Genomic DNA, 13,917 nt, shown 5'->3' with positions numbered 1-13,917 from the left:
AATTAGACTTCTTAAATAGATACAGTTGCTTGCATTTTGACAAAAAACCAATAGTGTCTGCAATAATGGTTTAATATTAGTCAGTGTAGAACTGTAGTAATATGGTATCCCATTTGGGGGTTTTAGTATTCAGGTTCCCTGCTGTGGCATGCTCTGTGCAAAAAAGCAGAACCGGTAGTATTGTTTCATGCTGAGGAATTTGCTTACTAAATGATACTAGACATCCTCGACGTGCCACATGTGTGGCAATGTGCAGCAGGATGCACCAGTGACAAAAGGACTGAAGGTTTAGGGATATTCTGTCACTTGCTGCCATAAAAATGCAGGAATGGCAGCGTGGTTAGGGGAAAACTTATTCACCCTGTCTCTGCTGCTGTTCTTTAGGAAGAGAATGAAGTGACCGAGTTCTTTGTAACTCTGGAGAAAGATCCCCAGCAGGAGGACTTCTTACAGGGCAGAATGCCAGGAAATCCCTACAGCAGTAATGAGCCTGGCATTGGGCCACTCATGAGGGACATCAAGAACAAGATCTGTCAGGACTGTGACCTGGTAGCTCTGCTGGAGGATGACAGTGGAATGGAGGTGAGAACGCATAAGCGTGGATTTCTTGCGTGTGGGGACGCCATTTCTAGGCAGCTGATGATTGCTAGAATGGTGATGCAATGTGAGCTTGTTCTTGACTTTTCATTTTCTCCCTTTCAGCTTTTGGTGAACAATAAGATCATCAGTTTGGATCTGCCTGTGGCTGAGGTCTACAAGAAGGTGTGGTGTCCCACTAATGAGGTATGTGTTATCTTTATATATGTTAACAGCACAAAGCACCTGTCCTTGATATTAACAAAAAAATGGGGGGAAAAAATAAAAATCACATGACTCAGGATTTATTTTCTGGCATATAATTTCTTGGGTATAATTGGTCAGCACCTTTTTGTGCTCTTTTAGGATAGATCGTTACTCAGTTCTGCAACATAAGTGATTTAAAAGCACATAATGCTGACCCCGGTGAGTGCATGGAACTTAGCTGTGTAGCGTATCAGATATGTGAACTGTCTTCCTGAGTAACAAACTTTCTTATATTCCTTTGGGGAAATAGCTGAACTTTGTGTCACCGCCTTTCAAAGCGCATTTCACACTCCATCAGCACGTGAGAGTTTAATGCGTGTGTACAGACAGGGACACCAGATTGCTCCATCAATCTGCGCTTCAAAGATGAACCCACGTTATTTATGCAGAGAGAGCATCCAACGTTTCTCCGTATTACTTTGCACTTCTGCTCTTGTGTTTTTCATGTAGGGATCTCAAGAACTTGACAGATTTCATCCTCCTAGTTTGCTCTCTTAATAGTGGGTATTGCCTGTTCTTTCAGATGAAAAAATGGACCCAACAGTCTTAAGAGACTAGTCCACCATGTCACAGTAAGCTTGTTCCAGGGGTGGATGTGGTCCAGAACAACCTCTTCCTTTTCTTGTAGCCACTAAAATAAACTCCCACTGAGAAGGAACCCATCAGACTAAATCTTGCCCGTTACGAATATGTTCTTTAGAGGCACTGCTAGTAGCACTTGAGACCATAAAAGACAACTGATTTGCCCAACATTTCTTGTTCGTTCCTCATTTACTCTTGGGCTGCAGTCACCTTTGACTGAAACCTCCATTTCCTGAAACCATTTGTTTGCTGTGCTTGTGGGGAAGAATACAAACAAAATGCCTGTTTTCAGTGAATTATGATACAGGGAATGGTTCTCATCAAGCTTTAAGTAAAAAAGCCTTCTGTATTGCAAAATCAAGCCCAAAGCTAGGTGACTGATAATTTTTTAGCAAAGTACCAACTTGGATAGGGAAGCGTGGTGCTGGTCTTAACCTGTGAAGTCTAATTTGAACTCTAATCAAGTTACTGAGGGAGATCATCGCATGCGCTGCCCCTGCCTGCCTGCCCGCTCGGAGCGGCGAGGTGCCGTTCCCATGAGATGCCGAGCTGTAGCCGACGTGCGGCTCTCCCAGGATGCAGTGCTGATGGTGAAAGGCAGAGTTTGCTCAGCGTTACTGTCGATGAACAGCTTTCATCTGTCTTCCTTTGTGTGCACCTCCGCAAAGCGCTTCTGGAGCTGCAGCTCACGTTCCCTAGGAAATAGACAGGCGCACAAGAACGCAACCTCAGGCCCCTTTTTGTTTCCCTTGTCTCTCACTGGCTTTTTTTGTTCATCTGCCATTTTACCAGGGCCCCTGTGGTGTTAATTGCTGGTCTCTAGCATGGCCTTTGAGCAGATCTTCCCCCAAGGGCTTTCCCTGTGCTTATGTATTTGCTGTGACATTAAGCACTGCTTATTCCACATTAGGCTTAGTGCGCTCTCTGACAGGTTTTCTCTCGCAAGGTCTCCTGCTCCCAAATCTGGGATTTTTCTTTTCTGCTTTTTATTCAGACCTATGGATTAAAATGGAAAGTTTAGTGATACGCTGTCACTATTTCCAGCTGGAAATGCATCTGGAAAACTAGCCCTTTCCCAGGGTAAAAGCACAGCTTGTGCTTCAGTGGGTTTGGCTGTATTTTAGTAATATACTGTCTTACTGAAAGCTCATTAAATTGCCTTTTACTCCTCCTCTTCTATTTTCCACCGCTGCAGATTTTATCTATTTGAAAGCGCTCATCCAATTAGCCTCTCCTGCTTCATTTACTGGGCTGTGCCTGATCCCTGTATTTCCCAGGTATGCTGTGCAATACCCTTGGAGGGAAAGGTTGCCGTGGAAAGCAGGCGTTTCTCTGTGGATGAACACGTTTTGCTTGGCTAGATCTTTCACTGGTGCTAAAGGAAACTGTCGGAGAAGACATGAGGAGGAAGAGACTGTTTATTACCAGCCTGTCTATCTAAGTGGCAATGCTAGGAAAAGGTGGACAGACCGATAGATGAGTTAGTGATGTCTTTGCAGGTGGTGGCTTTACTGTTGTTTTTAATTCATCTCAGTAAGGGGAGAACGAGGGAGTGAAAGATTTCTCTGTGTTACCATCCGCAGTCAAAACAGCACAAAGGAGAACTGAGGCTGGAGTGTCTGTTACAAACTGTAATGAGAACCGGACTTGTATATAAGTGTCCACAGAGGTGTAGTTAATATAATGCTTTCCTGTCTTGCAGGGGGAGCCGATGAGGATCATTTACCGCATGCGAGGGTTACTAGGAGATGCAACTGAGGAATTCATCGAGTCTCTCGACTCCACTACTGGTAATGCACTTGTGTCCTGAAAGCTGGGATTAGATTTGAAATCTGAGGTTCACTGCAAAGCGATGACACTATTATCCTTACAGCAGTGAGCTTAAAGTTGATTGACGTTGCTTTTGCTACATTTACCTGCTTCGCCTAGAGTGGAGGAGGATTTTAACAACGCTTTAAGTCTATACTTTAAACGTGAACACTTGCATGGCACAGGACCGTTCTGCCTGGCCCTTCTTCATATTGCTGCTCATAATTCTTTTCAAGTTCGATACAGTTGAAGTGATTTGAACTGCTGGTAAATGTGTCCTACTGTACTCTCCGTTTTGCTTCACTGTTTTGCCCCTGCACGAGCTTGCCATATTATGGCTGCTTCCTCTCTTCACAATCTGTGTCTGTCCTGTAGATGAAGAAGAGGATGAGGAAGAAGTTTACAAGATGGCAGGTGTCATGGCCCAGTGTGGAGGCTTGGAGTGCATGCTCAACAGACTGACTGGAATCAAGGACTTCAAACAAGGCCGGCACCTCTTAACTGTGAGTCTCAGCTTCTGTTAGAATCATAGAATCATTAAGGTTAGAAAAGACCTCTAAGATCATCGAGTCCAACCGTTGACCCAACACCACTGTACCCACTAAACCATGTCCCTAAGTCCCTCATCTACTCGTCTTTTAAATACCTCCAGGGATGGTGACTCAACCACTTCCCTGGGCAGCCTGTTCCAATGTTTAACCACTCTTTCAGTAAAGAAATTTTTCCTCATGTCCAATCTAAACCTCCCCTGGCGCAACTTGAGGCCATTTCCTCTCGTTCTATCACTAGTTACTTGGGAGAAGAGACCGACACCCCCCTCGCTACAACCTCCTTTCAGGTAGTTGTAGAGAGCGATAAGGTCTCCCCTCAGCCTCCTTTTCTCCAGGCTGAACAACCCCAGTTCCCTCAGCCGCTCCTCATCAGACTTGTTCTCCAGACCCTTCACCAGCTTCGTTGCCCTTCTCTGGACACGCTCCAGCACCTCAATGTCCTTCTTGTAGCGAGGGGTACAAAACTGAACACAGTGTTTGAGGTGCAGCCTCACCAGTGCCGAGTACAGGGGCACGATCCCTTCCCTAAGTGTTCTTTGGTGTCAGGAGTTATGTGCTGGAAAATGCCACAAATGTTAGTGAAGTTTAGTTGTCCGCCTTGTGTTGCAGTTTAAGTGTTGAAGCAGAGGTTTCAATTCACTAATTCATGAAAGCCTGAGAAATTCCTTCTTTCGCTTTTCTGTTCCTCTTGGTTAACAATTCTTCACAAAGACTTTGAAGTGTGTAGAAGCTGAGGAGTTGGTAAGACTAAATCCTATCTTGCTAGAGTGATTGTCTTCTACCTTGGCCTTACTTGAAAACCAAAGCTGTCCTAAGGTTAATATTGGTCTAAAAATCTGGCTTGTACTTTACCCCAGAAGTCTGGAAACTAGCTGTATTATTGAGTGCTTTTAGTTTCAGCAAAATCCTCCTACTCGTTTTGAAGGTACTGTAGAGAATGCATTCTCTGTATTTTTTAGGTGCTGTTAAAACTGTTTAGTTACTGTGTGAAGGTGAAAATAAATCGTCAGCAGTTGGTCAAGCCGGAGATGAACACTTTGAATGTCATGCTGGGAACTCTGAACTTGGTAAGGACAACCTGGACTTTCATAAAGTGTTTTCCATGGACTGCAATGAATTTAAACTACCTCTGACTGTCACGCTGCCTTATGACAACGACAAGAGATATTAAATATTGCTGGACTGGCACTGCAAATTATCTGTTAGCCACTCCTTATCTGTTAGTGAGTGGAAGTGTGTGGGTCAGTTAAACCAGTTACTGGTGGTGTTACAATAAGTGCTGCCATCTTCTCCAGGCTCTGGTGGCTGAGCAGGAAAGTAAGGACAGCGGAGGAGCAGCTGTGGCAGAACAAGTGCTTAGTATAATGGAGATCATACTGGATGAATCCAACGCAGAACCTCTGAGCGAGGACAAGGTGAGTGCCTGGGGCTCAGTGCATAAATGGAAATGTTGACTGGGATTCAAGGCTTGCAAATATCTTAATACAGTGATGCTGAGCTTCAGAAGCTGTAGAGGAGTGCTAAATGGGAGTCTAACCCTTGTTACGCTTGCTGGCATGTCTTAGCAGGCCTTGGAGGCAGGGCAAGAGGAGTGCTCTGAACCAAAAGCACTGCGAGGCTTCTTTAGGATGATTCTTGCACAGTCGGGGTGGGAGTTACTAGGCACTGCTTGGATCTGTTCCTTGCTGTTTTGGGCCACAGGCCAGTGAGAGACAAGAAAAGACACAGCTCTGCCTTGTTTTTTTGAGTGTTTTCGTACGTGTTGAAAACATGATTGATTTTCCAGCTAATTGAGAATAAAAACTGTATCTCAACTAGACTGAGAATGGGAAGAGTTTCTTGCTCATCTTTTGAAACTATTGATGTGTAGGAATCTGACATCCTTTGGGTTGGAATTATTAGACCTTTTTGACTGGAAAATGCTTTAATAGTAGGTGGAAGAAGTCAGGTGTCAGCTAGAAGAGTTGATACAGCCATTTCACAAGACATTTGGGAATGAGGCTGGGTTTTGTTCTTCATCAGGCTATCTTTATCAGGATCTAGCCTTCGAATCCTTCAAGGCTGGGAGTAGTCTACCAGCTACTAGAGTGAGGGTTTTCTTGAAGGTTGTAGATTTATTCCTGAACATAAATCATGCTCTTCTTCCTTTGCAGGGTAACCTCCTCCTAACTGGTGACAAAGATCAGCTGGTGATGTTGCTTGATCAGATTAACAGCACTTTTGTCCGTTCTAATCTCAGCGTCTTGCAAGGACTATTACGCATCATCCCTTACCTGTCCTTCGGGGAAATGGAGAAAATGCAGATTCTGGTTGATCGATTCAAGCCCTACTGTAACTTTGATAAGTATGTTGTCATATTTCAACTAAAAGCACGTGAAATCAGTTGTACTGACAAGTCTATACCTTTTTTTTTCTCATTGATGCTTACTTCAGTGTAATGCAAAGCTTCAGAGATTCCTGGTGCATAAGCTTAATTTCCTATTTCACTTCTAAGCCATTTTTAAAAGAAATATGTGAGTGTGTAGCTCGAGAAATAGACCTTTAGAGTATATTCTGAGGTGACAAGGGTCTGAGTAGCTTTTCTGAGTCTCTGAGCTGGAGTAGGTACGTGCATTCAGCGCTAATGTAACGAGAATTACAGGCAGAGATTTTCAGAGAGTCTTCAAGTTACCATTTCTTCTCTTCGTTCAGGTATGATGAGGAGCACAGTGGAGATGATAAAGTTTTCCTAGACTGCTTCTGTAAAATAGCAGCGGGAATAAAGAACAACAGCAACGGCCATCAGCTGAAAGATCTCATCCTTCAGAAGGGAATTACGCAGAATGCCCTTGACTACATGAAAAAGCACATTCCCAGTGCAAAGAAGTAAGAGTCACTACTTAACGTGTGTGATAATCCTGAACACCCTTCTCTCATTTCATCACCACAACAATCTTCCAAGAAAGCTGTTAACAAGTCCACATTCAGAAGCATTTAGACTTGGTACAGCTGTGATGCAGAGGGTCTGGTGAGACAGTGCTACTATAGGGATGGGCTAAAAAGCCTGTAATCTTCCCATTTGATACCCATCCAAGCTGATTTCTTGGATATCACAATGCTTTGTTTCCTGCCTGTTCCTTACCTATTGCACTGTAACAGAGCTTTTGCTATTGATGGCCAGCTCGTGAACATAAAACAAATCAGAAGGCTAAGAGTTGACACTGTGGCTATTAGCGTGCACAACATGGAAGTGGGAGTGTGAATGTCACTTCATTAATTAATGGAGGAGGGACACAGGGGGAAGGGTGCTTGTCTTGCCTGCAGCCTGCACTCTGCAAGCTGTGCTGCTGGCTGACCACCAAGTGCCTTTTCGCAACGGGTGACTGCCCTTCAGCTGCTGCCTCTTGTTTTCTGTGCAGTTTGGATGCAGACATATGGAAGAAATTCTTATCTCGACCTGCACTTCCTTTTATCCTGCGCCTGCTCCGTGGACTTGCCACACAGCACCCTGCTACGCAGGTAAGGAGACCGTCTGTCATGGTTTAACCCCAGCTGGCACCACCCAGCCGCTCGCTCACTCCCCCCGCAGCAGGATGGGGGAGAGAATCAGAAGGGTGAAAGTGAGAAAACTCGTGTGTTGAGATAAAGACAGTTTAACAGGGAAAGCAAAAGCCGCGCATGCAAGCAAAGCAAAACAAGGAGTCCATTCACTGCTTCCCATGGACAGGCAGGTGTTCAGCCATCCCCAGGACAGCAGGGCTCCATCACGCCTAACGGTGACTTGGGAAGACAAACGCCATCGCTCCGAACGTCCCCCCTTCCTCCTTCTTCCCCCAGCTTTATGTGCTGAGCACGACGCCATATGGTGTGGGATATCCCTTTGGTCAGCTGGGGTCAGCTCTCCCAGCTGTGTCCCCTCCCAGCTTCTTGTGCCCCCCCAGCCTGCTCGCTGGTGGGGTGGGGTGAGAAGCAGAAAAGGCCTTGACTGTGTGTAAGCACTGCTCAGCAGTAACGAAAACATCCCTGTATTACCAACACTGTTTCCAGTACAACCCCAAAACGTAGCCCCATATCAGCTGCTTTGAAGAAAATTAACTCCATCCCAGTCAAAACCAGCACACTGTCCTGAAAGCCAAGTAGGACATGGCTGGCTTGTTACACTGCTTTTTGTGGCTGTAGCGAAGCAGTTATTTCTATAGTTTGAATTTAGGACTGTGAACTATACAGTACTGATTCAGGCTTCTCAGGGCCTGATTGTTGTTTTAAGAATGCTCTTTATCCAACATCCGCGTCTGACCTCTTAGTAATGGCCAGTGTAGAGGCAAATTGCCCCAGTCTCGTACGCAGTTTTAGGGTCCAGGGTCCATAGTCTAAGAGCATCATCAAAGAAGAAAGTAAGACACTTGGCAAAAATTGTTCCAGATCAGTGCTTCTGCTCAGCTGTTGTGGGTGGGATTAGAGGGAACAGTTACTGTCATGTGCACCTTTTTTCTGAAGAAAGTGCTGTGTTTCAATCCCTATTAGGTGCTAATAGGTACAGACTCCATTACCAACCTGCACAAACTGGAGCAGGTGTCTAGTGATGAAGGGATCGGGACGTTAGCGGAGAATCTTCTGGAGGCGCTAAGGGAACATCCAGAGGTGAATAAGAAGATTGATGCTGCCCGGAAGGAAACACGTGCAGAGAAGAAGCGTATGGCCATGGCAATGAGACAGAAGGCCTTGGGCACTCTGGGGATGACGGTAATGTCTGTTTGCACTGATGGCAGACTAGTGATCTAGTGATCTTTTATTTCTGTCTTGCTAAAACTGCCACACAGGGAATTGTGTAAAATGATTTACTGACAAATATTGCCGAGCTCAAGCCCATGGTTTGCCTGGTGCTGCTGGGAGAGTAAATACGGTTGCTAATAGCAGGCTGGGAAATGGGTTGGGCATTCCTGTTACAATGGTGGGGATGGTGGCGTTCATCATTGTCTTTTTAACCTGCTTGAGTTGTTCTCCCTTTCAGACAAATGAGAAGGGTCAGGTAGTGACCAAGACTGCGCTGCTTAAACAGATGGAGGAACTTATAGAAGAACCAGGTCTGACTTGCTGCATTTGCCGGGAAGGATACAAGTTTCAGGTAAAGTGAGATATGTTTGCAAAGCCCTCTCACCAGCTGAGGGGACTTGCCAGTATCCAGCTGCACAAGGGTTGGTGCGTTGGCTCTGGGAGATCAGGAAATCTCAGGTTTGGTTCTTGGGATCAGTAATTCCAGAGGTGGTTGGGAAGTGGAAGTGTGTTTCTAGTGAAAGCTGGAAAAAGGTTTGATCAGTGTAAGTCTGAGGTAGGGAATGGGAGAGATGAAATTCAGTGCAGTGTCAAAATAGTACAGAGTGTGAACTGTTGTAGAAGTGAATGATCTTCAACATAGCTGTTGTGTCATTGCAGCCTACGAAAGTCCTAGGTATTTATACTTTCACCAAACGCGTTGCACTAGAGGAGTTTGAGAACAAGCCCCGAAAACAACAGGGATACAGCACAGTCTCTCACTTCAACATTGTCCACTACGATTGTCACCTTGCAGCTGTAAGGTACGTTCCGATCACAAGCTGGATAGTGGCGGTTGATGTTATTTTCCAGGGTGGTCTGGGAGCATGGCACTTGGCCTTGTAACTCGGGATGGGTTTGCTTATGAGTTGATCACTTTGCAGCCTGGAGACAGCCATGGGCTTCTCTGTTCTGGGCTGCTTTAATGTGCCAAATAGAGGTCAGGCCTGGACACTGAAAAGTGAAGCCCATAATTTAAAGAAGCTGTGGAATTGTCAATTTTTGATGGTTTCTTAGACAAAAACTTGCATACTGCTAACTTGCTTGGGTGTGGCTTGCTTTCTCAATACAGACTTGCTCGTGGCCGTGAAGAATGGGAGAGTGCAGCCCTACAAAATGCCAACACCAAGTGTAATGGGCTCCTGCCAGTCTGGGGACCTCATGTGCCAGAGTCTGCTTTTGCTACTTGCTTAGCACGGTGAGTAGAAAAAGTTACTTCTCGAGCTGTTTTGCGTTTGGATAGGTGAGTCAGTACGTTACCACAGAGGCATGCTAGTTTCAAACCATGGAATCAAAGATGATGGCAGCTAAATCATAGAATCATAGAATAGTTTGGGCTGGAAGGGACCTCTAAAGGTCATCTAGTCCAACCCCCTGCCGTGGGCAGGGACAGCTTCAACTAGATCAGGTTGCTCAGAGCCCCGTCCAACCTGACCTGGAATGTTTCCAGGGATGGGGCATCCACCACCTCTCTGGGCAACCTGTGCCAGTGCTTCACCACCCTCAGTGTAAAAAATTTCTTCCTTATCTCTAGTCTAAATCTACCCCCCTTTAGTTTACAGCCATTCCCCCTTGTCCTGTCGCAACAGGCCCTGCTAAAAAGTCTGCCACCGTCTTTTTTATAAGCCCCCTTTAAGTACTGATAGGCTGCATTTAAGTAATCTTAGTAAACCTGAGCCATTTCAGATCCTACCATCGAGAGTACATCTCCTGAAAAAGTGCAGATGTCTGTTTGCTTCTTCGCTTCATGTAAATAAATAAATTCATTACCTCCTTAGCCCCCAGTCACTCCTGAAGATGCAGTGTGCAGTAACAATGTTGATTCATTTGCGGCCCAATGACCCCCTGCTTTACAAAAGAAACCTGTCTGACAGCAACAGATTCCCTTGTGTAGATTTCTAAACCTCTGTTGGATGGGAGCAAGCTGCAAGTAGCCTGACTGTTTACCTGGAGCAGATGGAGATGGTTCATCCTGTTGTCAATATTCTGGTTCACCTTGTGCAGCGTTTGTACAGTCACGTTAGAAATCAGGAGTGGTAACATCTTTAATGCATTTCAGCCAGGGAGCTGTATCCCAAGCTCTGGACATGGGAAAATAGTATCGATGAGTGTGTATATATGTATGCAGATGGAATTGGCTTTGCCAGAGTAAGCTGAGCGCCTCCCTTTGGGGATGTTAAGTGAAAGTAGCAGTGCTTGCATTTTTATACCCTATTCATTCTTTAAAGCTTTTCTGTGAAATACTGGCTCAGATTCTGAGCTGTGGTGTGGAAGAATAAACTTTATTAAAGTTTTTAAAGGGTTTTTAATAAAGTAACGCTTACTGCTGTTTTTCAGACACAACACGTACCTCCAGGAATGCACAGGGCAGCGGGAACCCACCTACCAGCTCAATGTCCATGACATTAAACTGCTATTTCTCCGTTTTGCAATGGAGCAATCATTCAGCGTAGATACTGGAGGAGGAGGAAGGGAGAGCAACATACACCTCATTCCGTACATAATCCACACGGTGCTCTACGTCCTCAACACGTCAGTACCTTTCTCTTAGCAACAACCTCTGCCTTCCACTCTTAGTCTCAAAAAGGTCTATAAGGGCTGCAATCTGGGCTTTGTTACATGGCAAGAAAGATGGGAAATCACACAAAAGTTTTAGGAGGAACCAAATTGCACGTCTTAAGCAGACTGTTAGAGATTTACATTGTTTGGAGTAAAGCATTGCCGCCTGAATATGCAGGATAACAGGGAACCTATTGAGTAAAACCAATTGGGAATTAGCTTCACTTTCCATTCTAGATGTAATTATTACCTCTGGGGTGAGCAACAGGGTTATTAGATTAAAGAAACACTGCCAGCTTAATTTTCTCTGGAGCAGACAGAAGAGAGACACTATGATGAAGTAATTGTTAGTTGAAAACTTAACCCTGGTATCATTTTATCCGATATTAAAATAACAATCAGTTTTGGTTTGGGTTTTGACATACTGGAATTATCCTGTAGTGGTCAGGTCCATCAGATTTTCCTGACATTTTTAAGAATTTTTTTTATCATTATTATTAACCAATAAACAGCAGCATAGGAACACTTCTGCTGAAGTGTTTCAGTAAGATCTTATTTACGCAAAGCATAGTAAGATAAGGGCGTGCTTTGGCTTGACTGTCTAAGTGTACGAACCTATAGGCACCTAAATGCTTTGGAATGCATGAGCTGGTTCTGATAATACAGTACTCTGTGTGAAAATGTAATGCCCATGCGCCTTTTATTTGTGTAGTTAGATACTAGAAAGTAATACTAATTAGATGAGGGTATAAATGTTAAAATATACACCTCTTCAACCAAGGTCACTCCAAATGGAGTGCAATGAAATCTCTCTCACTTTCCTGCCTGGAACTAATCAACGTTTTGGCTTTAATACAGTTTGTCCATTGTTTTTAATATCTATCTCCAGATCCCTGTGCTATTGTTTTCTGAGTCCCTTGGGAGACAAATAAATGAAACTATTCTTTTCATCTCGTTAGTCTGCTTACTGGCACCAGAGAGCCCAGAACCCGCTGTGCGGCTGTTGTATAAAAATGCATTATGTAGTTTCCAGACATTATTTTTTTCTAAAGACACGTTCGATATGAAATGGAGAAAATGAAGAGCTACTAGTTGGCTACCAGCTGCATCATGTAGCAAATTAAAAGGTCACACAAGGCTGATACTCAGATGCAGCTTTATCTGCTAGGGATACTGCTTGTACCTTACTGATAGGGAGGGTATATCTAACTTTTAAAAATAGAGGGACCTACCTGGCTGGCAGCCTCTTCCTGATGAAGTAGAGCAATAGGCTGTGGTGAAGTGTGATACATCTTCGCAAGGTCTACTGTAACAGAGTTTGCACAGTCAGCTCTGGGGTGTCAGCACTCCTGAAGAGACTGGAGCTAGGGGAAAGGAAAAAAATTATGTATATAAGCTTACAGTAAATACACTATCTTTTTGGTTTTGAAATGGGCCTGTATCTTCTCCATGATTGCTTTTGCGGTAGATGAGTAACATAAATGGATTCTAAGGTCTGGCTGTAGGAGCTGCAGTCACGTGCTTAGTGTCAGATGGGAGACGGTACAACCTGAATACATGGAGTGGCTGGCCTGACTCTTTTTTTCTCTAAAAAAAGGAAAAATAGCTCTACAGTAGTATTGCCCTCTACTTGGGCAATGCCAGCTGCCTTGCAAACCTTTCTAGTACCACACACAGCTCCAAGGAAAAGAGAGTTTGCTAGGCTTGTGTGCTTCACTGGGAGCAAATACTTAACCAGTGGATGAATTTTGGAAAAACCAGATAGTGCAAAGCTAGCACTGCTTTTTCCTGTGTTTCCTTTATAAAAAGCTCCTGAGACGTAGCAAATTAACAGCCAAGAGCCAGAACAACTGCTGAAGCTTTTCTTGTGTTTCAGAACTCGAGCAACTTCGAGGGAGGAGAAAAACCTCCAGAGCTTCATGGAGCACCCCAAAGAGAAGTGGGTGGAGAGTGCCTACGAGGTGGACGGGCCCCATTATTACACCGTGCTGGCGCTGCACATCTTGCCCCCCGAGAAGTGGAAAGCCATGCGAGTGGAGATCCTCAAGAGGCTCCTTGTCACCTCCCACGCGCGAGTGGTGTCACCAGGGGGAGCCAGCAGGTTAGCCACGACCCTACTGCTGCTCTGCAGCTGCCAGCTTACTCATGTTACTGTCACAGTAGTCAGAGCCACCCGGCAGCTTATGGGGAGCTAAGGAAGGAGCGTGCATATTTTAGAATAGCAGATATTAACCCTTCTGAGTAGCTTTGTACTCAGCGTTGCGGAGGTATGAGCAGGAACATTCAATTCTGGATGTTTTTTGGAGTGGATCGGTCAGTTGATCAGTGGAAACGATGCTCTTCCTAGGAGTATAGCTAAAAGTAGGAAAATGGTAAGATGCTGATTTTCCCCCCCCACCTCAAGTGAAACACTGTAGTAACTTCTGTTGTGTGCTGTTTCAGAGCTGCTAGCATGCTCTCTGCTTGCCTTACTAAAGAAGCTGTTTCTGTACTCTTTTGATCAGTGCACCAGTTTCCTTAAATAGAAAAATAGAAATAGAAATCAAATGCCACTACTTTTAAAAAAGAAAAAAATCAATAGCAGCTGTCAAGCACTTGAAGTACAAGAATAAGTGGCTGTGCCTGCCTGACAAAAGCACATATTTCCAGAGAAGGAAGGGGAATTCCAGTTTCTGAAAAGATGATTTTAAATAGCTGTCATAATTAGGAATAAATTCATTCTTATTCTAAGTCGCCTTAAAGGGCATTCTTATTCTGATGACATTAATTATGAGTTTGATAA

At 44.5% G+C, this 13,917-nt stretch overlaps 1 protein-coding gene across 5 annotated transcripts in view; it reads left to right on the top strand.

Moving 5' to 3' along the window:
- The window catches only part of UBR4 (ubiquitin protein ligase E3 component n-recognin 4), an 80,352-nt gene that overhangs the window by 60,872 nt on the left and 5,563 nt on the right, over window positions 1-13,917 (top strand). For all 5 annotated transcript variants that reach the window (XM_076356083.1, XM_076356082.1, XM_076356081.1 and 2 more), the window contains 15 exons: window positions 385-582; window positions 703-783; window positions 3,128-3,215; window positions 3,610-3,737; window positions 4,745-4,852; window positions 5,081-5,200; window positions 5,939-6,129; window positions 6,477-6,650; window positions 7,184-7,283; window positions 8,289-8,507; window positions 8,776-8,889; window positions 9,198-9,340; window positions 9,649-9,774; window positions 10,914-11,108; window positions 13,012-13,236. In XM_076356083.1, the coding sequence (XP_076212198.1) occupies window positions 385-582; window positions 703-783; window positions 3,128-3,215; window positions 3,610-3,737; window positions 4,745-4,852; window positions 5,081-5,200; window positions 5,939-6,129; window positions 6,477-6,650; window positions 7,184-7,283; window positions 8,289-8,507; window positions 8,776-8,889; window positions 9,198-9,340; window positions 9,649-9,774; window positions 10,914-11,108; window positions 13,012-13,236 (2,210 nt within the window). The remainder of the gene's footprint in view (window positions 1-384; window positions 583-702; window positions 784-3,127; window positions 3,216-3,609; window positions 3,738-4,744; window positions 4,853-5,080; window positions 5,201-5,938; window positions 6,130-6,476; window positions 6,651-7,183; window positions 7,284-8,288; window positions 8,508-8,775; window positions 8,890-9,197; window positions 9,341-9,648; window positions 9,775-10,913; window positions 11,109-13,011; window positions 13,237-13,917) is intronic.

This window comes from Aptenodytes patagonicus, chromosome 19 (assembly GCF_965638725.1).
Source record: "Aptenodytes patagonicus chromosome 19, bAptPat1.pri.cur, whole genome shotgun sequence".
In the NCBI taxonomy this organism is placed as follows: Eukaryota; Metazoa; Chordata; class Aves; order Sphenisciformes; family Spheniscidae; genus Aptenodytes; species Aptenodytes patagonicus.
This window is presented reverse-complemented; position numbering and strand designations above follow the sequence as displayed.